The following is a 27,714-nucleotide window of genomic DNA, read 5'->3' as shown; positions in this document are numbered from 1 at the left end:
TCCCAGTAAATCAGCCAGCACTCTGAGCATGACAAGTTCTTCTGGGGTATCACTTCAACTACCAGGCTGTGGGGGAAAACAGGATTATTCCAGGGTTTAATTTAAATAAAGTACAGTAGGCTGCAATGCAATATGTGCTTTATCAGATTCTGAGGTTCTTTGCCAGCAGAAATTCTTAGATCAAACTCTGTAACTGATAGCTGAAAACAGTGTTGTACTTAAAAATCATTAAGAAATGCCTGATTTAATAAGACCTGGTTTATTCAAAAAGGGCTGAGATAAACACACTTGAATTTATTCTCACTTTCACATTAGAATAATGACACCAGTTAAATTTGGTTCAGAGGAAATAAAAGAAATGGCCAGCTCTTGAGGAATAAAATATTTAAGCCTGTTATATAGTAGTTTAACTTACTTGAGCATAATAAAGCATGGTAACCAAGACAATGACATGGAAGTGTTATCAACTGTGCAATTCCTGTGTAAAAAGAGTTTGCAAACTGGCTCCCATGTTTTATCTGTGTATTTGAGGGTGAGCCTGTATATGTATAACTGCGTTCTAAAATCTTTTCATTGGGATTATATAAGTACATATATATATACACACAGCACTTCTGCTGTACTCTGCATGTTAAGAATTAATTTAGGGACACAGCACCTGACACCACTCGAACCCCATTTTTCTGATAGGTGATCCACTAGCAAAAACTGAAACAAAAATAGGGTTTGGGACTCTGTTTCCGAACAGCTGCGATTCAGTTGGGTGTTGAGCTACTGGGTTTTTAAGAAAATTAAGCCCTTTGCCCACTGTTTGTGAGAAATAAAAAATACAGTTTGGGGGTTCATGCAGTAGGATCTGGAATTCTGCTGTAACCGCAAGCTTATTAGAAATCAGTGTCTATAAAATAGCACGTCAGGTAACAAGGTTAAGCAGAAGCTTTTAAAACAAACATTGGATAGCTAATAATTTAAACCAGTGGTTTTTGCCAGTGATCAGTGTTGAATCAAACTGTTGCCCTATTGATAAACCATGTTTCTAATTGTTCTAGGTTTATATAAAGAGCAAGGAATAGGGATGTTGTGCATTGAAGCAACTACTGCTATGAAACTGTGTTTTATGGCTTTCAGAAGTTATCTGCTTCTTGAACTGAACTTGGAGAGCTCTGCTCTCCCCTTTCATTAGTTTACATACTATTAATTATATTTATTTTCTCTCCTTCCTTCTCCCCATCCTGATTATTTTGGTGTCATGCCGTGGCAAATAATTTCCTTTGTAGCTTAAGAACCTCGAAAACAAATTCCTTGGGTACTTAGTGTTTCACAGAACTGGTAACTTAAAACCTGTTCAACGAAGCAGTAAAACATCAAAACCACCCTTAACAGAATCACAAACAAAAGGCTAAATAAACGTTTTTAGTCTTCTCCTCCTGCCCAGCAGGACTCCTGCTGCATTACCCCGCAGTTTCAGCAGCAGTGGAGACAAATGGGTCTGGAGAGTGAACTCATATCCTCAGCATGGAGCCGTTAGGTAAATATACTGTGGGGTTTTTTACATTTGATGCTATGGTTTCATAAACATGGGTAACAAGCTCCACCAGATGTCCAAATCAGAGATTGTTGTTAATGCAAATATCCTTGTATGGACACTGAATGGGTGGATGATGACATTTGCATACATAGAGAGCTTAATCTGGAATCACAGGGCAATCTTTTTTTGCACGAAACTGTATAAATTTGCTAAAGCATTTTCTCTTTAGTTCATAACAAAGCTTTTTATTTACAGCTATTCAAATTTGCATACAGCATCTTTTTGAGCACTCCTTCCCTGTGATGCAGCCTGTTCCTACAGAGGGTCACGTCCCTTGACTGACACGTGGCAGTAACGCCGCATCCCACAGGGCGCCTGGTGCCGTTGTAATTCCGAGTTTCCCTCTAATCTCAGACCGCTTGTGTCCTCCACGGGCTTCTCGCTTCTCTGAGCGATCTGTCGTAAGGAAGAGTAGCAAAAAAAGAATTTTTCAGCTGGCAGTTGATGAAGAGCACAATGAGTGTCACAGTCAAGAGCAGAAAGAAAAACAGAATGATGTAAGTCACCAGGTCTGGCTTATTTATCTCCCCTTCTTTTAACACCCTGGCTGTTGACATGTAAAAAGCAGAGGAGCTCACGGGTCTCGGTGTGCCGCTCAGGTAGGGAGTGTTGGTCTGAATGATGAGGTGAGCTTCGGTGGCACTGGTTGAATTTAGCAATTCGCTATACATGTTCTTGCTTATGTTTCCTCCACGGTAGAAGTAAAGCAGGAGAGCAAACGCAGTCAGTCTTTGCCATAGGAAAGGAACAATGTTCCAGTTTGTAAGAGGCTGAAAACCAGCCGCATTTTGTCTACATTCATATTAATTCACTTGCACAGCTCAGTGACTTTCTTTCAAATCTTCTTGGCTCATATTTAAAGCATTTATCCACAAATATTAATCAAAAATGATACAAATACCTTGTGTCCTGGCCCTCGTTCCCCCAGCACACCTCTCGTGGGGTAATGTGCTGGATCATCTGCTGGTCAGCCGGGATCTGCTGGGAGCCCTGAGAACCTGCTGGGAGCCCCAGGAATCTGCTGGAATCCCCAAGAATCTGCTGGGAGCCCCGAGAAGTCGCTCCACGTGCATGAGCAGAGGCTCCCCCAGCCCAGCCCGGTGGTGGCAGCCGGCAAAGGAGCCAAGACTCCGTCCGGCAGCGCTCACTGCCCACCAAGTGAAGACACAATGAGTTTCCAGCTGATTTTCCGAAGTAGGGTGCACAAAAGTCCAGGGTTACACGGCATCTGCGAGGAGAGGCAGCTGCTGCTTGACGGTCGAGCTGAATTTGCTGTCGCGGTTCTCTGCCTCGGGAAGCTCTGTGCTGCTGAAATCCTGGTGCTGGGAAGCATTAGTTGAGTTTCTTAATCCCACTTAAAGGTGTGCTGTGGAGGTAACTAAGAGGCTGAGCTTTCTGTTTGAGCTTTCCAGGCACTCCTTTCGATTGCTTTGAGAAAAATAAATTAGAAAAAAAAAAAAAAGGACCAGTGTCCTTTTGTTTAGAAAAAGAAACATCAAAAAAACCTCGCTGTGAAGGAGGGGGGACTGTCAGTGCTTTGGAAACCTCTGCCCGGGGCTCAGCCGAGCTGCGAAGTGGGACTGTGCAGGGTTCTGTCAAATGTCACTTTTCCCCCCCCGACAGAAGCTCCATCGCGGCGTCACTTGCTGCCGTGGGAAGGGGAGAACTGCGTGGTTGTGCCGACCAGCTCCGCAGCCCGTGGTGCAACTGGCAGTGACACGATGCTCAAAAGGAAGAGATCCCCTGATAAATCCCTGTGAGTGCCTGAGGCTCTGGTTAGAGGTTTTGAGCTGGGGGAGGGGAGCAGAGAATGGGACAAAAAGAAGAAAACTGCATGAAAACCTTGCTTTCTTCCTCGTATCCCTATTGTTAAAATCTAGAGTAATCAGAAAATGTCGTCTTTTTTTTTTTTTCTTCTTCTTCTGTATGCTCCTCAGCACCCTCTCCAGCCTGACAATTAGCATGTTAATTTTTTTTTTTCCCATCAAATTGCTTTTATGCCGCTATTAGCTGCTGGCTGCTTGCCAGCTTGCTCGCACAATCTCTTGCTCCCATGCCTCAGATAAGTACTGTTAATACTTTTATTTTAACGCACTGCAACTTGTAAAAAGGGGCAGAGGGCAGGGCTGGTGAGAAGAGAGGGGAAGAGAGGGGCATTTTGTAACTGGGCAGAGGAGAGGGTGAAACACGTTCTCCAGCCCCAGGGTGCTGATCCAAGCAAACGTTAAAGCTGCTTTTGATGAGATATTGCAGCCAACAGTCCTGGGTGGTTAAATGTTGCAATTAGCATAATAAATGTTTCTGCTGGGAAAGGGAGAATGGAGAGGGAAGAAATCTTCTGGTCAGTTGGGTTTAAATAAAATAGAGTCTCTGCTAGAGAACAAGATCCCCTGGGGCCCTGGTCAGCGTGTCCCTCACCTCCTGCTGGGCTCCAGGTGCTCCAGTTAAACCCCTTGTGCCTCCAGCAGCTCTGCTGGGGCGGCCCGAGGCTGTCACAACCCGGGACACATCCTGCTGCAGCTGTCCTTAGAAAAGCCAAAAAACCACTACCTGCGTGTTTACCTCCAACTCTTGCGGACCTTTTGAATTCAGGAGATCTTCTTCTAAGGCTTTCGTGGTTGCTGTTTCTCTAGTGTTTCTTTTGTTTGTGTGTGTGTGGGGTTTGGTGGGTTCCCTGCCCACAGAGCCCCAGCAGTTACATCTGCTTACTCTGCTCGGGTTCAAAGAACACGACACAGAGGCGGGCAGCCAGCACGGGGGTTGGAAAAATCAACAGTCATAAAAAAGCCAGTATAGTTTGCAACTGTTTTACCTACCATGTCTCCTTGAAAACAGAGTTTATGAGAAGCTTCACGACATAGATGTCTGGTAGGCTGGATGTCTTCCCAGGACCATCCTGTTTGCAGCTCTCTCCTCCCTGTTCTTGAGTTTAACCAAACTTTGCCTAATTTTTTATTTATTTACTTTATTGGTTTTGTTAGTCTGCAGGAAAAGCAGGAAGGCCTCTGGGAGCTGAGTCCTGTAAATAGTGTGGACAGTCTTAACGTTTCACATACTTTAGCAAAAAGTCTGTTATAAACAGCCTCTCTGCAAATCTAACCAGCTCAGAGGATGCACATGAACGTGATAGTCGTGGGGGCATTTCGTCCCTGCAAAGAAATGTGTTTTCTGATAGCCCTCTGGTGTTTTGTGTGATGGCTTGGAGTCAGGCTGGGCAGAAGTGGAGGAGAAAGGTTCTGTCCAGGTGGCTCCTTGCTGACTGTGTGCTCATCCTCCATCTCTCCCTCCAGCTCCCAGGGATCATTCCCCGGGGCCATGAGAGGCGTCCCCGAAGGTGGATGGGGCAGTCACATCCATGGGACAGTCACCTCGCTGCTGAGAGGGGACAAACAGGCTGTTTGCTCTGCCAAGTCAATGCCCCTGTGTGACCTCATGTGGCTGTGTGTCCCTTCCCTGCAAACACAGGTTGTCCCATCTCAGCCTCCTCCTTCCACCCCTGTTCATGTGTGTGTTGTATGCAGACACAGAGCTGGAATCTTTATTTATATCTTCCCTGTTCCTTCTGCAAAACATTATCCCTCATTCTGGGAAGATTTATTTTCTGTCCCAAAGGTACCGCAGGTCAGCTCCAGTTGGGAACTGTTGCCCACGGTCACAGACCAACCGGCTGGCACTGGGATAAATCCTCGGGGTATTTTACAATTGCTCTGTGCGGACGCAGGTGCGGGAGTGCCCCAAACTCCTCCTGCTTTTTGGCTGGCTGAGGCTAATACAGAAACTGATCAGAAGCCCTGGGAGTAAACTAGATGTGTTTTCTGCAGTGCTGCATCCAGGCTTAATCTCAAAAACGCTAAATTGTCATAAATAATACTTAATTGCAAAAGTAAGAGCCGATCCTTTCCCTGGTTCTCCCTATTTTGCAAGAGCATTTAAAATCTTCAGTTCTTTGTAATTTTTCCTTATTAACTTCTTCTTTAGTAGCTTTGTTGTTATTGTTGCTGTTTTGTTTGTTTGTTAAAAAAAGCACAAAACATTTCCAGCATTTAATGACTTGTTTTGTTAGTTTTTTAAATGTGCACTGACAAAGGTGCTGCAAGGACAAATGTAGAGCCTCTAGACACTGGCTGGAGTTGAACAATAATAGCATTTTTGGTGTTGCATCTTCCTGGCACGTTTGGAAGCTGGGTCAGCATTGTCAGCCATGGTGGCATCATGGGGACAACCCCGGGGCCAGACAGGCTCTCCCCTATGGTCATGTCTTCCCCCAAGTACATTTAAGAGCAGGAAGTATTCTCTTGTAGGTGTTGGAGCTTCCTGAAGCCCCAGCTGACCCCAAAGGGTTTATCTATGGTTGCTGTGACTCAGTAGCAGTTCTGGCCTGAGCTTGGTCCAGACATGCCATAAATAGTGAAATAGTGGCATAAACTATCCAGAGCAGAAAGAAGGGAAAACAGAGCCTGTGACCCTCAGCACCACTGAGCTTCTGCTCCCCGGACTGGCACAATGATTGTATTTGCTTCAGCAACCCTTCAGCCAAGCTACCCCCAAACATGATGCAAATCTTAGTGGGTGGGAACTGCTCAGGGTTCAGCTGTGCTCTGAAAGGCTGGAGCCTTTCCCCATTTCCAGACTGGTAAATAATGCATGACCTCTCTCTTATATGCCTACACAACCCCTACTACGATAAATATCAACTGATGGAAATGAAAGTGGAAAGAAACATTATCTTTCTCAGTAATGCAACCATTTACAATCTGTGTTACGATCCTCCTGCACTTAGAAGCAAGCGGCAGACAGGCGGATGTTTTTATTAGCAGACCAGAAAGCAACAAATCACAGGCTTTAACTTTCCAGTGACACAAAAAAGCAACCTTAAAACCATACAGAGGAAAGAAAATTAAAATAATATACAGAGATTATTCCTTTTTTTAAGCACTCTAAAGGAAAATACTTGTTTCCAGCTGCCTGAGAATCAGATATTGAGGACCATATTTTCAAATGTGAGAGAATAAAACTAAGCATGAGGCCTCTAATCCAGGGATCTTGTCTTCAGTGCTTAGAATATGGGGCTGGATGCCTGAAGATGTTGGCCCAAGTGCAGAAAGGTCTTGAAAATACTTTGCTTCAATAGAGATTGTGTGTGTTATTTGAAACTAACTTCTAACCTTAGTTTTCTCATGGTGTGTTTGCACCAGCTGAAGCAGAAGAATCTTGAAAGTTTCCAGATAAATTTGTGAAAAAGGGAGCTTGTGCACATTTTATCAGGATTGCGTCCAAATCCTTTGTTCTCTGGTTTGTGAGAAGCATTGTGATTCATCAAGGCATGCCCCATCAGAGGACGGGGAATAAGCATCCTGCACCTCCTGCCATCCAGGTAAGCTTTGGCACTGCTTTGGTGGATGTAGGGAAGTAACTCTGGTGAACGGTGGCAACATCCCAGCCTCCCTGGCCTCCCATCACCGGTCCAGCACACTGCAGCAACTCCACAGAGTTTCCAAGGGGTCTTGCTGTGTTTGGAGAGTCACCTAGAGTGGAAAGTTTTGTGTCCTTGTATGGTAGATATGTGGCTTCACTGTGTCCTGAAAAACAAAACAAACAAAAACCCCCACCAATTGTTTTCCTTTTTACAATAGCTTGCTTTGTGTATATAGAACGGAAAGCACAAGTGAGCTTCATGCATCCGGAGCATGTGGGTGACCCTCTAGGAGGTGCAGCATCAGTACACCCATGCGTGTAGCACACGAGCAAGAAGGTGTTCTTGAAGTGAAAGCAAAAGGTGTAATTGTAGTGAAAGGTTGTCTTTGTACCTCCTTTAGACTTGGACAACTGATTTCTAGTCATGAGGTTTGTGAGCTGAGCTGGCTCTGCAAAAGGAGCCATCGACGTGGATGCTGGGTTCTGTGACAGACCAGCTCTGGGCAGGAGAAAGATTTTGCCCAGGTCATCAGGTGTGTGTCAGCATGGTCCTCAGACAGATATGAGCTGCTGCTCTGCAGGCTCCTGGCCGTGTCAGCTTGTGACAGTATTAGTCTCATCTCTGCAGTGTGACAATGCTCCCGGGGGCTGTATCCTGGTCCAGCCTGTCACTGCCCAGGGAGATGTGTCTGAGAGCAGCTACATGCATTAATAGGGCTGCATGCTGTAGGCAGTGTCTATATTCCTGGCATTTAACTCTGATTATTAGGAGTTGAATTTTAGTTAAGAAGGGACAAAGTGTTACAGCTCACTGAAGTTTTAGTTTAGAATACATTTTGCTCTTGGTGCCAAAGATCCCTGTGAACGTGCAGGATGTATAAAAGGCAACGTCTGTCCCATCCTGAGGACACTCTAGGGCTCAGAATTGGATTTGGGGAGGGCTGTGGGAATTGTGCTTTCATCTGCCTCCTATGCACATCTTTTCTAAAAGGGAATAGAAGGCTGCTGAACAAAACACGTTGCACCTGTCTATATAACCCTACTCCTGCCTGTTCTACTGGCATGCTGTAAACTTCATGTTTAACCATAGAATCAACTTCATTGTTGGGAAATTCGGATCTGGAAGGGTCCTCATATACTTTTAAGAGTGTTGAACTCTCAGCTAGAAATCCTCCTCCTCTGGCATTGCCCTGCTTTTCACTACCTTAATTTTGCCAGAGTTGGGCATTTGAAATGAGGCAAGGATGGTTCAGGAACTTCACAGAGCATCAAGGGGTTCTTTTATTAGTAGAGCCTGTCTTTATTCATGACTTCTTTCTTGCACAGCTCTCCTGTCTGGTGTCAGAAATTTTTCCTCCTTTCTTGCACATGTCCGAGCATGGTCTGTCAGTGATGGGAAGCTGTGGATGTGTCTGTCAGACAGCAGATGACAGGTTAGGTAGACAGGATTCCTCTTTCTTCTCTAGTTATTGATTTTTGCCTCCCCACACCCCCCCCCCCACACCCCCTCTCCCCTTTTGTTTTTTATGGTCTATGTTGTTTGTAAATTTTGAGGGATATCAATGCCAAGTGATGAGGGTCAATTTGTAAACCAAGGTGATCCGCCTAGATAAACATATGGAAATTTCTTTTGCAGACTGGGAGCATTCCCACCTCCCTGTCTGCCTAGCCTGGATATCTCTCTGATCAGATTCTGTGCGACAAGGTGTCTATTTTTCAGCCCCCACCCCTTCCCTGTTTCAAAAATGAACTTGATAATCCTTTACCCTGCAGGGGTTCAGAGGATTAATTACAAAGTGGTCTGACACAGTGAAAAAGACTAAAGTACCATCTGAAACACGGTGGAAGAGGGAGCCGAACCCTGGGAGCGATCGAGCTGAAACCTTAATAGATGTCGACACCCTCTGTAGAGTTAAACCTTCATCCCATTGCTCTAACCCAGCACCTCTGCCCAGCCAGGCAATCCTCACCTCTGAGCTGTGCTGGGGTTTGCTGAGCATCTGCCTCCCTCCTTATGTGAGTTAATGAAACAGATGTGTTGCTCAGGGTTGGTTATTTATTGTTGGTCTCAGTGTGAGCTCAGCCTGCTCACAGCATTAGCTCAGAGAAACAATGATTGTAGAAACAGGGCTGACATGCAGATCTGTGGGTGCCCCTTGGTGATAGGAACAAATCAGAAAGCAGCACATCACCCTTCTCAGACTCAAACTTCAGAGTTTTAGATAAACTGTATTTTGGGAATTACCAGATTCTCAATGTGGCTGGCTACCACTTTAGGGCATATTTCCATTTATGACTGAAAAAAAATATTAAAGGAAGATTGAACACCGTGTTCCTCAGCAGACCAGGGAATTGAGGTGTTTAATTGTCTGTGTACTGCTTGATAAGGAAAATCAATTTTATAATTTCTCATTTGGCATTCATAACAGTCTGACTCAACAAATCACGTCGCTCGCTGTTTTTAACTCACAGGTCTTTTTGGTGTCAGGATAGAAACCTCCTCTAAGACATATGGAGCATCTCTGGAAGTAGGTGGCCAGCCCATGGCAGGGGATGGTCAATCCTCAGTAGAGCCAAGGTTTCCACCAGCTGAACTCTTGTCTCCCAAACTGAAGGCAGTCACTTGTAGAATGGCAGAATAAAAGGATTTGTTCCAATTTTGGCATATTAAATCCTGCATCAAGAAAAACAACCTCTTCCCTGTTTCTGCAAAACCACCTGCAGATGTACAAGGAAAGGGTAAATTTGTAGTTTCAATTCCTACAGCAGCGCTGACCTGAAAGATTTGCACGGTTCACTGAATGTATTTGCCCAAAAGGGGTGAAAAAGGCTCATAGCCATGTACATCAGGCTTCTGTGTCTGTTTAGTCTGTGGTGGAGCCTGAATTCTGGACAAGGACTTGATCTATATTAGCACTCTATATTTAGGCTCCATTCAGTTGTATAAGTGACTACAAAATGTCCCTGCCTGCAGCAGGACCAGCCTTGAATCAGATGAAATCATTCAATTTTTCTTATGTTCCAGATTTCTAAGGCTCTCCCTAAACCTAGAAGCACCCTCTCCTTGTTTATCTGGGAGGTTGCTGGTCAGGCCTTTATGGAAAACAAAGTTTGCTATAGGTTATTTGTGCATTTGTAGAAGAAGAAAGAGGAAAAGCCCAGATACCAGACAGAGATGGGAAAGATCTGTGAGCAGCAAGCCAAGCCAGCAATGCCTGCTGGAGGGAAAACCACTCTTACTCATCTTCTTGCTTCTCCTTCTAGCACAGCTTCACCTTGTAAGTCCTCTTCATTAACTTTGTTCGGTGTCTTTGGTTCTCGTTGCCTGAGACTGTAATTATTATTAGTCAAGGCAAGGGAGCAGCTCGTGGTTGCCAAGTGGAATGGGATTGCACCACGCTGGAACATCTCTTGCTTCAGGAAGCCTTGGAGAGGTTCTCCATCATAGGGTGGTGGCTCCTCTGGGAGTATGTGGCATCCTGGTGCTCACTGGCCACTGCCAGCTGTAAAATGCCCTCAGTACGGATGGTCTGAAACTTGTGCTCATTGAATACACTTGGAAAGAAAATCTATCAACATGTGGCAAGGGTTATTTTAATAATCTAAACCCTAATTTCTTCTGGAGCATCTGCTCTTTCATGGAGCAAACAAATTGGTTTAGTTTCATTGCTGTAAGTTCATGGAAATAAATTGGAAAAGCTTGATAAACATTATCAGTTAGGGTAACAATATTATCTTTTTCACATCTCTAACAGTGCTCATAAAAGGAAAACTGCATGAAGCAGAAAGCAAATAGAAATACCTCAAATCTCAGCCCCTTGAAATATCTGCAACTGATGCCCCCTCTTAGTAAAATAAATCTTCACCTGACTTTTGACTTTGCAGACGAAAGCAGTGTTATCGAGTGCTGCCGCTTTTTGAAAAGATGCAAGAAGATGATGTTACTCGGTCATGTTCCTTGCCTAGATAGAAGTACATACATTCCCATTGTATTTTAATTAGTTCTGAGCCTATGCTGGTGAAGAGTATTGCTATTAAAATTCATGCTTTATAATCAGTACAGCTAGTACAGTCTCTGAGAACAGCAACCTGAAGAACTTTTAACTTTGGTTAATAGTGGAATTATCCAACTCTTGCTATCATTTAACCTGCTGATAAAGTTTTAAGTAGATAAAGGTTTTGATCATAAAGAGAAATTTTTATGTCGAGATCTTAAAGAGGTTGCAATCCTTCTCAAAGGCTACATCAGGTTAGCCATTAATTATGAATGCTTATTAATTAAAACAGATTGTCTACCATAAGATCTCTTGAACTGAACTTTTGAACTGAACTTCAGAAGGGCAATTTTGACAAATATAGAAAGGACTGTCCCTTTCACAATACTGGGGTTTTCTCTCTTGTGGCATCTGTGTTTAAAATTAGGCAAAATGACTAATGAAGTTAAGAAATTAATTCTTTAGAAGATCAAAGTAGTAAAATTATGTTAATTTCCTTTGAGACAAAACTATGAATTAGAACAAAGAGATTTTTTTCCATGTAACTTTTTTGTTGCATTTTGAAACTCTTTGGTTGTTCCCCAAGACAATCTTTTTTTGTATTTTGCTGTAAACTAATTTGCTGAAGTGTCAGGAACCTAAAAAGATATATATATTTATATATATATATCTAGGACAAAACCTATCAAATATTCTTCTTAACATATATTCTTTTAAAGAACCAAACACCCTGTTCCTCCTTAATAAAACCCAGAACAGCCTGTTTGGTTTAACAAGGAGCTCTGCTGGTGTTAGAGTATACAAAATCCATGTTCGCAGAAAGAGGGGGATAAATCTTGGTATTTTTGTTTAGCATTTATACTTCTGGTTTTCTCCACTCTGAGCTGCCTCAGTCTTCTCTCTTTTGTGCTTTGATGCTCTTTGCTGAATGTTTATAGGGTATACTTCAGCTGAATCTGTTGAAATCAGGCTTCCCAAGTATGTTTTTGTGCCCCCCATCTGATTTTGGGGAATTCTGGAGGTTGGGGAGGGTCAGAGACATTTGGCTGTTGAACCTCAGGAGTGCAGATGCTCTGTGTGCACAGCCAGGGATAACTGCACGGTTGGGATACAAAGAGATTTGGCTCTGTGGTTTTTTTTGTGTGTGTGTTTTGTTGTTGTTTGTCTGCCTTTTTTCTAGTTTTAACTGGAGTTTTTAACGCTTCCAGTGCCAGGCTATGCCCAGAGCCACTGTCATTGCTTTGCCCTGTCTAGTATTGCGTTTGTCTGGAATATCACAGATCTATGCGGTACCCACCCGGTAGCCTGGAGGTGCACATCTTTTCAATTACTGACAAATTTCCATAGAAGTATTTTTCCCTTGGGTATTTTAGAAAAAAAAATCGTAGGATGAAAATGTTCCATCAATATTTTTAATAGATACTTAGAGAGCAAACTGTTTGGACATGATTGAAAATACTGCTGGGCACCTATTTGCATGTGTAGGTGCCTAAATATCTGAGAAAAACGACCATCTGGTGTCTCTGGACTTAGCTCCTCAGAAAATATGTAGGCCACTGAAATTAAGGGAATTTAGGTCTGTACTTTATTTTTTATGATTTGTTCAACTCTTAATGTCTCTATCTTTAATGTGCAGAAGAAGAATATACAAAGACTCTGAAATGGTCTGCTACCTTTGTACTGTCTGGATGTGTTGTACGGATAACATTATGGAAGATTAGCAGGAAAAAAACCATATATTTTGTACAAGTATTCTGCCGTTCTTTTAACATACATTTGAGCTCTTACTTTATAAGATAAATAATTGTTTATCTGGTGCTTAAGTAAAATTGCAAATTACTTCTAGATCAATTCATTCCTGAAATAATTTTGAGCTACCTTAAGGTGCTTCTCCTCCTTAAAGATTTTATTTTTCTTTCATCCTTTTCTAATATAATTTTAGATTTGAGCTTTTAATTTATGTGAAAATCCTCAGTTGGCTGTAAGAGAGGATTTGTCTTTAGCATGCTGCAATACAAACCATTTTTATGTTCAAAACTGAAGTTAAATGTTCTTTATGCATGCCTTTACTTGGTGCACAAGACAGAAGCAGTAGTACCCTGATGTAGAACATTTTCTGGCCTGTGCACAGTGTGACTGCTGAAAAACCGCAAAAAGCCCTGTAATTCAGAGCTAAAGACCATATTTGCCAGATTGGGTAGGACGTTCTTCCAGAAGAGATGTGGGTAACTCTCAGTGAGCGACTGTCAGCATTTTGGGGTTTTTCATGTTTGGTCACTAGATTAAATGAACCCTGAGAAACGCTAGAAAAAAAAGCCACTCCTAAACCAAGATGTTGTTCCAGCTTCTACAATGGAAGTCTGGGACAGGCAATTAATAACATTATTATTCATTCAGTGGTGGCTCTTTAAATATAGGACATGTTATTGATTCTGAACCTATTACATGGTCGTTTTTCTGCAGTGTTGGTGGTATTTACTGCCAAAATTAATTAGATACTCATTGATGCCAGGCCAATTCCCTGACTTACACATTGTCAATCAGGTAGAAATCCAAATGGTCGCCTACTCTCTAAAGCGTTTTCTTTCTCTTTGACACCATCAGAAGCACATGACACATTTTGTGGATCATGTGGAAGAAAAGCAGGTATTCTCTCCTTTTCACTCTGATGGAAAAAAAAAAGGCCCATGATTCTCACTGTATAACAGTTTCCTATAAAATAAATTACTTTATCTGTCTTAATACTGTCACTCTTCTGTTCTCCAGTGATCTACTTCTTCCATCTGTGTGCATAACTGTAATCTTTTCTACACCTACTCTATGTACTCTCAAGTGTCAAAATCCAGCCTCAATCATTCCTGTCATGAGTCTCTTGCTCCTGAAGGGAGAGCGGGCAAAACATCACATTCCTCAGGTCTCTGTGCATAATTCTGGGCTCACTTTGAAGAGTTTATGCAAGCTATCAGAAATACGACATGGCTAAGTTTTGGTTTTAGGTTGTTTTTTGTCACCTCAATTTTTCAACTTATTACTCTCGAAACGACTGGGTTTTTTATTGCTGTGTGTGTCTCGTCTCCATCATGACCGCAGCCGCATCTAAGCGTAACTTCAGGAGATATCCACGTTACCCAAATCCTATGAAAGTCGATTTGCTGTTTCTTATTGAGTAGTTCTGTGTGACTCATGCTTTGTTCTCTGATATAATTTTTTACGCTCATTTGCAGAATATTATTCAGACAATTGAGCTTACTTACTCAAATCACCATCTTTTGTAGTGAGACAGTGCAATCACTTTCCTCTTTCACAAAGCTGTGTCAAGAACAATGTGGTGACCCATAAATTACTACCATCTTGTTTTGCTTAAAATACAGATTATACTTGGCTAAACGAAATAACTGCAGAGAAAAAAAGCAGAAAGCCTCTTGGAGGCTCTGCATCTTGATAGTTTAATGTGACAATGTGCCTCTCCTGCTGAGCTGTGACCTACTTTGCTCACAAAACGCTCTCATTACCTTCCCCCAAACATGAGACTGTCAGAGCCTCAGGAATTCTTCACCTTGGGATCTGAAGTGTCAATCACTAACGAACGGGCCCAAAATGGTTTCCTTGCAAATCAGTCTCGCGTAAATACCCCCTCTGCTCCTGCGGTTGCTGTTTGTGTAATTCCTTGTCTCTGTTCCAGATTCCAGACTGCCCTCAGCATCCACCCCTCAAATTGAGAGCCAGATAAATTTTGCCATCTTGTGAGAGATTTTGATATTTTTTTGGACTGATTTTTTTCTCTGCTCAATTAAAATGTTTTGCTCTGCTAGTTCAAAACATTTATCTCTATTTTTTTTTTCTTCTTCCTTACTTTCCTTTTTTTTGTTAGTGGAAAGTAATCCTTTTCCTCTACCCAATATATTATGTGCATCAGAACTTGGTAGGATGTCTGCTCATGGAGAAAGAACAGACAAGGGATTAAGTGTTAACAGCCGTGGGAAAGACCTACGACACGTGGGACATTTGGTAATTATCCAGCCTACATTATGTAAGACATAAAATTGTTCATCTCTGTTGAAAGATGTAAGTAAAGAAAATTATGGCAAATGACTGTCTCCAAAGACAAAAATCTTAACGTGTACATTCGTTTTTTTGGCTCTTCAACAAATGCCTAAAATCTGCTTCTTGAAGTCAAGCTTGTGATGTAGCAAAGGCTTGGTTTTGAAAGGTGTTTACTGATAAAAGATGAGATGTTTGCAGCATAAATATCCACAGCTAAGAATTATTTACAAATGAGTGACTGCAGGGACTGGCTGTAAAAGGAAGCCTGTGCTGGTCCAACTCTACTCCTATTGGAGTCAGAGGAAAATTTCTGATGCATGTCAGAAGACAGAAGGGTAAGCCGTGGACTTTCAAAAATCCTCCCCCTCTCAATGTGTGGTATTTTATGTCCAAATGAGGCAGGCACTTACACTTCCAGAGAGGTGAAGTCATCAGAGTAAAGCAAACTTACAGCAAGGAGATCTGTAAAGTTACATGCAGAATAAAACTTTTAGTGAAAAATAAAAGACATTCTGTCCTACTAATAATGGACATCGAATTGGACTGCTACAATAAAGTAAATGAAATGCGATGAATCTGCAGAAAATCCAACATGTAGCTGTTTCCACTGTCAGAATTTTGGTTAGAATATCTTTTTAAAGAACCTGACATTTGCTGATCTGTCTTGAAAATCACATATTCAAGCACATATTTAATTCCTTCTTTTAGTTAAGCAGATCAGATTTTGCATTTGCAGCTCAGAACCAAGGCTCTGATCACAGCACATAGACACACCATCACCACTCACCGGGACAATCATGAGGTTTATTTGGTGCATATTATTAGATTTTAATGCCATGAAGGATCATTATAGTCAAAAGCTGTAGAAGTGTTTTGTAATCTGGAAAAATGTCTCAGAGCTTGATCTGGGTCTTTTAGCAAAAAGAAGTTCGGGAGGTGATGCTACACAACCCGTGTACACCTTCGTGGGAGATACACCTTGTCCCTCTAACAGGGAAACAACCAGCAAGAGCTGATTGACCTGTCCAAGTTGCCCTGATCCCTAAGCTGTGTTTCAGACCTCTTCATCCATCCCTTAAAATTTTGATGCCATCTAATCAGGGTGGAAAAGTGAATTGTGTTAAAAATCTTCTGCTTAGGTAAAAGACTTGTTGTGGTGTTTTGGTTTCTAGTTATTTATTTCTTATGTTAGGTGAAACTACCTCTCAAAATGCTGCAGATTCACTTTTTGGATACACGATTTCCATTCTATTGAATTTTTTGACATATGATTATGTAAAACATCGAACAGCAAACTCTATCCATTTATACCTTTCAGAAGGCAGTAACTTCAGGAGTTAATGTAGGATTATTTTTAGTATGTATTCAAGTTTATTCATGCTGAAAGGTGGTACTTATCTTTTGTAATTTTAGAGTTGTTATTTGAATAAAAACATGAGTATAGTTCCATTTTAACTGCCATGTGACATTTGGGAGCTGGTTAGAACCTCTCCCAAGATGTGAAAATCTCAGCATTTTTCCTTTGCAACATCTCAGCGCTACACACCATACCTGTGTATGTGTTTGGACCTATATCTGTAAAGGCATAAAATACAAGTAACCTCCCATATGCTAAAAGGGTATTACACCATAAACAATGAAATTATCCATCAGCTAGGAGAAAGTGTAATTTCAGTATTCTTTGTAGGAAAAGCTTGCTGAAGTTCAATTACCCTTTGGGGTCCAAATTCCATATTAAACTGTCACCAGAGAGGTTGTTAGATAAAAATCTGTGGCTGAGTTTTTTCCCTAGAGCTGGGTAAATATTTCTGTTAGCCAAGTAACTGAGCCCTTTTTCAGTTCATAAACTGTCTGTGCAGACAGAGGTTGCAAGTTTCTCATGTTGGGGGTTCACAGTTTATCTAAACCTTATGCTGTTGTTCCTACGCTCTAATGGAATAGTGAAAAACAAGGGATCTGCAAAGTCAGTGTGTAATTTTGGTGGAAGGACTTTAACTCTCCAGGGGGACACACAAGGACTTGGCTGGGACAGACTGACACGAAGGCAACAGCAAAAGGTCAGCTAAACGTATTTTGCAAAATTTTCTTTCTTCTGAGTTTGATTTACAAGAAGGGGAATATAAACCTCTTATTAGAGATAACTGTGGGTCTGACACGGGAAAAAGCTATGCAGTAAAAATAATAAGTGAGTCATGCTGATAATGAGGTGATAGTTATGCAATACCAAGTTATCCTTATTTCCCTTGCAGGCAATGCATGATTGTACATTTTGATATTCAAGATAGGGGGGGTTGCTCCTACTTTGGGGTCTGTATTGATGCAGTAGCATCTTGCAGAAAAAAAATACACTAGTATTCACAGAAAATGACTTTCACGATCTCTTTCACAAGCAAATGTACTATAAAAGTATTTGTACTACTGGCTTAGTTGACAGTAATGTTCAAAGAGGCATTTTACAATGTATTTCTTCTCCTAATCTGTATTTCTATTCATAGCATTTTGAAAGCATTTTCCAGCTGATGAGTCCTAACGGACCAGCTCAGTATGTGCCTGTGTCATCGACAATACACTCCCCAGCAGCATTTGGCAGCTGAAATCATGGAGCTGCTGTAGGTCGTTGGAAAGCAGGCTCAAAGCAATTCCTCGTGATGTGAGCAAATCACAGGAACAGGGAAATGAATGAAATGGAATATTTCCATGACTTGTTAATGGAGCTAATTCCAGAAGACTGTAAAGAGGCCCCAGACTGAGTGATCTGTCATAATTCACCAGGATGAGGCTCAGCAACGTACATGGATGCAAAGAAAATGGCAGTAAATCCTCTTTCTCTCAGTTAGAGGTATTTTCTCTTGAGTTTGGCATTTTCTTAGTGAGAAGAAGCTACAGGAGATGCTCCCTCCCTCCCTCTTAGTATTGCTGCTAAGAAATAAACTTTGGTAAAACTGTTATTTAAATGAAGGAACCGTTTTATGCATGCAGCTCCCAGAGGTCGTGTGGGAACTGTCCTGCTTTTCTTACCTTAATTTCGGTGTTGTTTGGATTGTGGTTGAAGAACTTTTAACTCCAAGCAGGTTACTGTTTTCTATTTACCAGGTATTCTTGCTGAATTCTTTATCTTCAGCTTCATAAGAAACTGAGGGCTTCTTTGCTGCAAAGCTCTTATCAAAGACACTTCTGAGGAGTCGGTTCAGGTAACACACTCATGATTTTTATGCTTTGGTTTGGTGCTTTTACAGTCAAATGCTTTCCCCCATGTTTCTGGTGGCACGAAACGCATGTGAGCTCTCCTGACCAGTGTCAAACATAGACCCTCCAGGATCTCCCATCACTTCCAACTCCCCTGTCAGGTAAACTCTGTGTGGTGTTGAACAGAGGGTCATTCTAACTCTTCTTAGAAACATTTATCATAAGGTTCATGAGATGCTGACCTGGATCTTGCCAGCTGTTTTTACGGTTCAATGATGCATTTTTATCTTCAGGCGGAAAGCTTGTTAAACATAAAAGTCCATATGCTACAGTCTCTGTGATTGATCCACCCTCTCCACACTGGTTTGTATACGCCAAGAGCCAGAGAAACAACCCAGTTATCTGAATAACTGCACTTTTGATCCCTCCTCAAGGGCATCTCTTATTCTTCAGCCATCTCATCCCATGGACCCACCTGCACCCCTTGCTGAAAGTCCAGCCCAACCCACAGTGCCCAGCTCAGCTCCTCCAGCAGGAACAGCGGAGTTAAGCAGCAACCCCTGCATTATTTATTTACCCCTGGGCCCTCCCCATTTTCCTAATTTGTTCATTGAATTAGTAATTGAAAAATTGAGGTCATCTCCTTTCTTCCCTCGAGGGCTGCATGGCTGTTCCTGAATCACTGTTCACAGAAATTGCTCTGCTGCTGGTCTCTGCATTCAGTTTTTCTGCATTTTCTGCAGTGGAGTTTTGAGAGGAATTACCTAAATTTGGAGAAACACTACCATGAATCAGCCTCATTACTTCCCTCATGTTTTATTCTTTTGTTCAACTTCTCTTTAAATATACTTAGTGGGAAGTGACATGGTGAGACAGATCCAAAATGTCAATATCGAAGCTTCCCCAGCTCAAGCCCTGGTGCAGCACGTGAGTTACACGCACTAGGAAACAGGCTCTTATTGGCCTCTCTGCTGCTTGCTGATGATGAGTTTAAGTCTGTCAGGGGTGAAAGCAAGGCAGGAACTTGTCCCTGGCCCTGTTACAGAAGTCTCAATACAAAAACTCATGGTTTTGTCCCGGGTGAGCTCCAAGCATGTGGCAATCAGCTGATATTGCTGGCAGCAGGGGGATGGTAGCTCTTGGGCTTTGGAGGGTGACATTAAGTATTGCTTGTTTTTGAGCTTCAAGAAAGCAAGAGAACAGCTCAACTTCTGTTTCTGCAGTGAAAATGATAGGAAGCTCCTGGCAGCTGTGCCAGGATGTTTCTAAATTGATTCTTCCTTCCTCTGCCTTTTAAGTCTCATGAGAAATAAGTTGGTATAATTTGTTTGTGAATTAACATAAGGTGGCTATGGAGATATGAAAGGCCTTTGCCAAGCTTAGTCCATTTACAGCTTGTGAGCAAATCATTTACTTAGTGGGAAACACTTACACTAAGTACACGTGAAGACTGCTAGCTATCCTGTTTCCCCCAAAATAAGACAGGATCTTATATTAATTTTTGCTCCAAAGCATATTACTTTTTCACATGTATAGCTACCTGGACACTATTTAAATTGACTTTTGAATGAACTGTAACTAGGGCTTATTTTTGGAGTAGGGCTTATGTTTCGGGCATCCTCAAAAATCCTGAAAAATCATGCAGGCCTTATTTTTGTGGTGGCTCTTGTTTTCGGGGAAACAGGGTAGGATCTCATTCCAGACTCTGTGGCAGCTGTGGAGAGCCCAGCTTGGGCTGATACGTGATGAAGGACCATGGTGGGCAATGGGTCGGATCCTTCCTCACATGTGCTGGCTCCTGCTCCCTGATCTCCTGATCTGCCCTCTGCTATGTCTGACATAGCTCCGGGTTTCAAGGGTCTAGGTGAAAAGTGATTTTTATTGGCCTTTATGGCAGCATCTGCACTGCTCTGATTTTAGGGACAATAGTGTTGATGGCAGTATTCACATGCCTCTTTGGTAAATTAGGGAAAGAAGCAGCTCTTGCCTTTTTTTCCTTAAAATCTCTGTATTTGGTTTGAATTATACAATCCATCAAGAGGTATCTCACCAACAACATTACAACATTACTTAAGCTAAAATAGAAACCTCACTATTACTCTTGAAAATTAATAATATGATAAACAGATTTTGACATTTAATTTGTTGTAGCCAGTGGAAGAACGGTTTACTAAGCAAACACTGGGCAGAAAATGTTTAAACAACAGAGAAATCAGTGTTCTTTGTATGGGATCTTACACCAGGATCATATATTTTGCATGTTTTGTTTATTTTTTGTATTTGGTAAGATGAAGTGCGTAGTTTGTATTGTTTGCTTAGGGAATAATTCAAACATAGCTAAGGACAGAGTATCTGTTGAACAGCTCTTTGGTCAGTAAACAGTATAAGACGTATTTTTATTAAACATACCCCAACCCTCTCCCTTTACATCACTGCTGCTGAGAACAGTAGACACATGAATCATCTTCAGCGGGAGGCACAAGGCTTTGCTGCACAGGAAGAAATGGCTGCTTTGTTCCAGAGCTACACATGCATCTGACTGATTTGTGCTGCAAGGGAAAGAAATGATGGGCAGAGCTAAAGCAGCTGGGCTCCAGAAAAAATAATGAATGTCAAATAAGTAGACACCTGAGGTACCATCCTCCAAAAGAAAGCAGCAGTGGGATCTGTGGGTAATTGGTTTTCCATTAGTGTCCCCAGGCTCAGTGCTTCACTGAGCTGCTGTTGGCAGAACAGTGACGTTGGTACAAAAAGGGCTGATGTGCCTGTGTGCACCAATACCCGCTGAAATCCAGGGGTGGTAAATGCAAACAGATGCCATGCAGAACAAAGGTATTCCCTAAGCGGGGACACATGGAAGAAACTCAGGAAAGACAACTGGGTCTGGTATAAAAGGGCACTTTTGGGCTGTTGAGTCTTTGCCCTCTGCATCTTACAGTGCCCAGAGCTGCCTGGCCTCAGCCCTGCCCCTGGTTATCATACCAGAAAACTCTGGCCCTAGTATCAGTGATAGACCAAACATTGTGGTCATACTTTTTGAAATATCTTCTTTGAAATCTAGTAACTGTTGAAAAATTCTGTTTAAAATCAAATAGGTAAGCCTGGTAGAGATGACCATGCTGCTTCTGATTAATTAGTTTATTTAATTTTAATATCTTCTTTTAGAAAAACAACACTCATATGCATATTACTCAAGTGTACACATGGTATAGACTAAGGAGAAATTTGCCGTTTTTTCCCTATTTTGCTCTCCCTTCTTTCCATTTACTTGCGTGCAGCTCTCGCCTATTCCTGACCTACAGCGATGAGATCCTGGGGTGAGCTGGGGCTCTGCGCTGCTGCTGCCAGGCAAATAATAACTGTAACGAGAAGACATAGTCGAAAGATATTTACACATACGGCAGAGCTATTTTGATTATTTCTAATGATGCATGTGGAACTCTCAAGTTTGGGTGCCAATTAATTAATTACGCTCTTCATTTGGTCTAATGGGAACCGTGGTACAAACAACAGGGATGAGGCTGGGACTGAGCAGCCCGTGCTGGGAACCAAATACGGAACAGCAGATGCTGGAGATTTTGCTGAGAGATTGGATTTGATTAACTCTTCTGCATTGTGAGTACTATAAATTTGGAAGCTGGGTGGGCCAGGTTGAAAAAGAGAGGTGGCAGATGGGACGAGGGGAAGATGATTAATAGAAATACAGGCGAGCAGCCTTATATTAGCTCCTGCTGTGTGTTTTGAAATGTGTGGACTGAAGATGGAAATGGCAGGAGGTAGCGCAGATGGGAAGAGGACCAAGAGTGATGTGAGCTAAAACCTGAGATGACAACCTTGGAATGTGAAAGTCCTCAGCCCCTCTGCTGTCAGGTCTGGTGGGAGGCAGGTCTATGGGAGAGGCAGTATCGGGAGGGTGCAGGTCAGAGCAAAGCTGCTTTCTCATTTTGTGTGTTTTGGCGTGGAAGAAGAATTGCAGATGGGGCCTGACTAGATGCTGATGAGAGCTGAGGAAGAGTTGGCAGTGACATGCTCTGAAAAGTGTTTGGTTTTAAATTCTTAAACAGTGGAGGAAGCAGAACAGTTTTTGTGAGCATCATTTCTGGTTTGGGGGCCAATCTGCCTCTCTGTGGTTGCATATTGAGTGTTGGCCTTCAGAAGCACTTGGCTGTCCATGTTGCTTACCAAGTTGGGAAGTGAAGCAGCAAAGTAAATATCAAGCAAAGGAAAAAAGAAAAAAAAAAAAAGGATAAACAGGAATGTAGTCCCCAGCTACCTGGAGCAGACTGAGAAAGAGGGACAGGAGAAGAGGAATTGCAGAAGAAAAGTATTAAATAGACACCCAGGTGGGCATAATGATAGAGATAAACTTTTAGATCTGCAAGAAACTGTGCGCACAAGCCTGTTCAATAAAAAGCTGATGACAGGGAACTACAAGGATAGCATGCACTAAATGACAGCATTTACCACTCTGCTTGTTATCACTTATTATATTGCATTATGCTGTAGATCCTATTAGATGTTTCTTAATGCAAATCAGGCCCCTGGTGTGTCAGGCACAACACACAAAAAGAGAAAAAAGTCATTCCTTGCCTCAAGGAGTTAATGACGGATGGTAAGGAATATTTCTATGAAAAATTGCATCATCAGTTCTGTGTTGGAGGGTGTGGAAGACAGTGACAGGTGGACACCATGTTTCTCCGAGTTCACAGTTTTGTAATGAAAGCAAATTATATCTATAAAGTAGAAATGACTGTTGGCTAAGTAGATTACAAAGAGAATTTGGGAGTTATAGTGGTTTCAATCTATTGAGGGAGAAGGATTCATTCTCATGTGAAAAGGCTGGAGGTTTCATTTCATCTTAGATTTTAGTAGGCTACAAATCTTCACCTGTTCTAACTCAGAAGAGTCAAATCCTGCATTGTTTGTTTGTCTTTGTGGCTTTCATTTGAAACTCAAAAAGCCTTGGCAACCACTTTTGCTTTGACATGGTGGTTTCTTATGATGTAGAGCCCCAAAATTCAGCAGGTGATAAATGCCAGAAAAAAAAAAAAAACAAGGATTCAGGTAAAGTCTTGTGATCCAAAATGAACTCTGGGAAGTCTGTATGATACAATGACAGCTCGAGATAAGGGAGGAGCAGAATTCAGCAAGAAGCGGTGGCTCGGAGGAGCCTACAGACAGCCCAGGGGTATCCGCCAGTGGCACTTGTAGATTCCTCTAAACTGGGAATTGAGAAAGACCCATTTAATGTAACAGGATAAACAGCTGATGTTCCTGGTCTCAGCAAATATTAGAGAATGTATAAGAAACTGGCCACAGAGAGGTTAACCGAATTTAGGATAGATAAGACACTTTTGTTTGCAGCCCTTGGTAGGAGGAAACTTGAAGACGTAGTTGTTTTCAAGCAAAAATTGTTTGGTTTGGCTGGCAGGGGGAATAATTTGCTGGTTGCTAATAGGGTTCTGTTTGATGATAGCAAGAAAGTGAATTCTCCATGAAGGAATGATTGGTACCAGGAGCTGGCTCGTAGCTACATAGGGATGCATCCCAAGCCTGAGGTGCCCTAACTACCCCAAACAACTCTTTAAAGCACAAAATTATTCTGAAGGCCCAAGAGAGAGGGAGTTTCTTCTAAACTAATCTACTGTGGTAAGTAAGGTTTGGCTACTCCTTGCAAGAATGGCAGTGTAAGATATGAACCTAAACAAACTTTAGGATATAAATTAAATTGCACAAAGCCTTGTCACACGTCTGCATACATAAATGTGTGTTTAATTCATACGTTTAATTGAGCAAATGCAGGAATGCAGAGCAGGGTGGGACTCTGCTGTCCTGGCCCCTGCAGAGACCACTGGAAGAAAATCCATACCTTAGGCTCTGCCATTTGTATGCTAAAAATATATGTTGGAGTCATGCACTGAATGAGCGCGAAAACAGTGCAAACGTTTCGGAGTAAAGGACTTTGATGGGAAATTTATGCCAGTCCCATAGAGCCTGTTCCAAAGAAAATACTCACTCAGGAGATGGAGGTTGAGGCCAGACTAAAACCCAGGACTTAGTTCAGTCACAAGGAAACTGCTCTGACTCAGTTTCCTCAGCTTAGTCAGGGCTAATTAATTTTATTTGAAGAATGGGCTTTATTCCATAAAACTTGCCATATTTCTTTTATTTTCATGAAGTCTCCACCAGCTGGAGAAGTTTCCTCCTTCGTTTCATTGCATTTGACAATAGAAGAGAATTTGCCTCTCTCAACTGACAGATTAACCATTATAGTTAGTGAAAAATACTGTCCAGCAGGGTTAAGTCATTCCACTCAGATGGCTTTGACTTTGCTATGCCAATTATTCATTTTCATGCATTTCAGAATATGTTTTATGCTGATAAAGCTTCTTAAAGCGTTTCCTCTAAAGCTGCATTAAAGGAAGTGGCACTTACGTAAGTCCTTTGGAATACCTAATGTGACATGGCTTTTGCTATAAATATTTGCCAGTTCATTCTTTTCACTAAACTCCACAAGTGGGTAGGTATTGATTATTTTATCGGTTACAAGAGAAAAGTCTTGAATAACCATGTACAGTCTGAATAAGCTCGCAAAGCCACCTGCTGCCAGCACTCTGGCCAAGTGGGCAATTATTTCCTGGGTTTCCTACCTTCTGTGTCCTCTTGGGTTTTCATATTTTCTGCTTTTATGTTGGAAATTAATTTGCTTCTTGTAAAAGGCCCTTGACTGACAGGATTGATCCAGAAATCTCTTTCTTCCCAAGTCCAGAAAGATGAGAACTTAAAAAAAGTGTGAAATTTGGGGGTAACGTGGCTGGATGAGTGTCAAGCTGCCCCACAGTAAATCCCTCCTCTGGGCAGACCAGATTTAATGGCTCCATCTACAAGACAGAGCAACTTCTCACACAAGTTGCCCAAATTGTCCTTATTTATTGTTGTCTCTGACTCCTCGCTTAAAACGCTTCCAGCCTTGGGGTGATAAAACATGGGTGGAAGCTCTGCGAGGGGCTGAGAGTTGCTTTGGGGTGTTTGTCCACATGGTTACATATAACTTACATATTCCGACTGCTAATTGATTCCCTGCTACTAACTCTAACAGGACCAATAAAGCAATTGAAGAGCTGTCAGTCTGGCGTGTTCTAGGCACCTTGGAGCAAATATAACACGCTCGGCTGCTAATGGAACTGCTGTCAACTGAAGGACATGGTGCACACTGCACTGGTGACATGCCATCAGCTCTGGGGCAGTTTTGTTTGCTGCTTTGCTTTTCTCTGTCATTTTTGAAACAGAAATAATTTACAAGGTCTCATGTTGTTTGATAAATGTATATAAAATTATCTTTCTCTGACCCAACACCAACACAATGCACGGTCTTCTCACCTCCTTCATGGTTCAGGAGGTTCACAGACATCCTGGATATGACCTCTAGTTAATCCTGAAATTTCAGAGTGGAATATTTCCCTTATTTCTGAATGTCAGAAAGGAATTTGCTGATTAGGGAAAAAAACAAGGTCTATCACCATGGGGATCATTTTAAGAAATCAGAAAAGTGTCGTTTTTCTATGACAAATGACACTTAGTAACGGTAAAATAATGTTTCATAGCAGAGGAGGTTGTTTGCTGCTGACATTGCAGAAGTCTGGAGCTTTGATGGACTAGAAAAGCTTGGTCTGCATTTTCACCTTTGTAAGGAAAAGAGAGGAAAAATTAAAACCTGTGATTCATTACTTAAAATAAGACAGTGGGTAGGAAGTGAGGGAAGATGACTCTCCTACTTTCAAATAGAAATATGTCCAAAGACCCATCTGGAATGTCTGAGAGAGCAGGTAGAGCCAGTACTGGCGAGTTGCAGCTTTTTGCACTGATTTCCACCACAACACCTTCACTGCTCTCCAAAATTACCTTTGTGTTGCTGAATTCAGTTCAATTTGGGAACTGGGTTAGGCTGAACTGGAAGAAATTAGTTTTAGTGGGGAGCAGGAGGACTTAATGCAAATGCTTGTGACACTGACAATTCACATCCTGGATGTTTTGCACCGACTTCTAAGTGGAGACAAGCCCTGGGGATCTGCCTTTGATTATCTGAATCAGGCAGCTCCAGATTACCTTAATGTTGTGCTGCCTTCATCTGCACCGCTTGTGCAGGAAAGGTGCATTAACCAGGCAGCCGAGCATGGCCGAAGGCAGCTGAGATCGGATCAGCTCCAGGTACTGGTTGAAATCCTGGGAAATTGCCTAGTCTGGTACAAAACTGTGCCAGAGGAGACTGCAACAGCAACATTTGCTTGTGATGGATGAGCCTTAATTTATTTCTGCTGTAAGAGGTTTTGGAGACAAAGTTACCCTATAAATAATGTTTAAATTGTTATTTTGTTAAATACCCTTGTCCTGTAGGAAAAAATAAATTGCTACCTTCTTTCATTATTCCAGGTAATCAGTAATGCATCCTCAGGTCCAATAATGCCATTTGTTTTTTACAATATATATGTATTTTTGTATGAAGTGTGTATGCATATCTGTGTGTGTATGCATATCTGTGTGTTTATCAGGAGAAAGATAATTGATGGAGTGATGCTTGACCCAGTTACGAACTCCACAGGTCCATCAGAGCCGTGGAGAGTCGTCACAGCTGTACCGACTGCAAGGTGACACATGGCACCATCCCTGTGGGACAGTGTGTGACATCTTTGGGAATGTGTCATCACGGCATTTGCTTCTAAGAGAATTTCCTCCGGCTCATAAGAAACGAAGAGACGCTTTCTTCCTGACAAGTGATAGACAAAAAGTGACTGAAATTGGACATCAGAGACACCAGTGTGGAAAAGGAAGGGGACAGCCCTGGATGTGTGTGTCCCTGTTTCCAGGCCCAGATGACAGCTCAGCTTGTGCAGTGTCTGTGTGGCATTAGCTGCACATGAGGCTGCATGCTCAGTGTTCAATGTGACACATGAAACAAGTGAATTCCTGTCTGAACCTTTTCCTAGAAAGCCTCAAATATGCTTCTCATCTGATATGGAGCAGAAGAAATGTGGACGGATGACCTCCCATCCTGACTTGCTGATTTATTCTGTTTCTCTTCACTGGGGACACAAGGCAAATTAAAAATGGGGCCGTTGCTCACAGATCCTGTGGCATGTGCAGTACAGGGACTGCTGTGTCCCAGAACTGCCTGTCATTTGTATTCTCTTTGTGTCGGTGATATATATGGCTTCATTCCTAAGTGGCTGACCTTTACTGAGCAGCTTGTCAGAAACAGGGGTTTCAGCTTGATGGTTGCTGGCTCCGAGATGGTACCTGGTGCCTCGCTGGGAGAAAGGCAAGCTGCAAACACAGCCCTTGGAAATCCTCCTCCTTATTGTGGGGGCCTGTAGCAAAGTGGCTACAGGCTTTTCTCCGTTGATGCTTGAGAGTGACAAAGGGTGGCTGTTTCTTTTGAACACATGATTATTGATGCCCTGGCTGGCAAATAAATGGGATGTTATTGGG

At 42.2% G+C, this 27,714-nt stretch overlaps 1 protein-coding gene and 1 long non-coding RNA gene across 4 annotated transcripts; one reads left to right on the top strand and one right to left on the bottom strand.

Annotated features, from left to right (window-relative positions):
• Window positions 1-238: 238 nt before the first annotated feature.
• SMIM32 (small integral membrane protein 32) lies at window positions 239-4,253 on the bottom strand. The gene is made up of 2 exons (XM_065849468.2): window positions 4,151-4,253; window positions 239-3,378 (listed from the first exon to the last, which is right to left on the bottom strand). The coding sequence occupies exon 2, from the start codon at window positions 2,257-2,259 to the stop codon at window positions 1,939-1,941; it is 321 nt and encodes a 106-aa protein (XP_065705540.1). The 5' UTR covers window positions 2,260-3,378; window positions 4,151-4,253; the 3' UTR covers window positions 239-1,938.
• On the top strand, window positions 1,937-27,714 carry LOC136108021 (uncharacterized). Of its 3 annotated transcripts, none has more exons than XR_010652353.2 (4): window positions 1,937-2,085; window positions 3,212-3,344; window positions 18,136-18,233; window positions 26,828-27,714. It is a non-coding gene; the product is annotated as an uncharacterized lncRNA (long non-coding RNA). The 3 variants fall into 3 exon arrangements; XR_011741374.1 differs by having other exon boundaries at window positions 26,778-27,714; XR_011741373.1 differs by lacking the exons at window positions 1,937-2,085; window positions 3,212-3,344 and adding an exon at window positions 16,650-17,099.

Source organism: Patagioenas fasciata, chromosome 14 (assembly GCF_037038585.1).
Source record: "Patagioenas fasciata isolate bPatFas1 chromosome 14, bPatFas1.hap1, whole genome shotgun sequence".
NCBI lineage: Eukaryota > Metazoa > Chordata > Aves > Columbiformes > Columbidae > Patagioenas > Patagioenas fasciata.
Note: the sequence above shows the minus strand (reverse complement) of the source record. Positions and strands in the feature narration are given on the sequence as shown.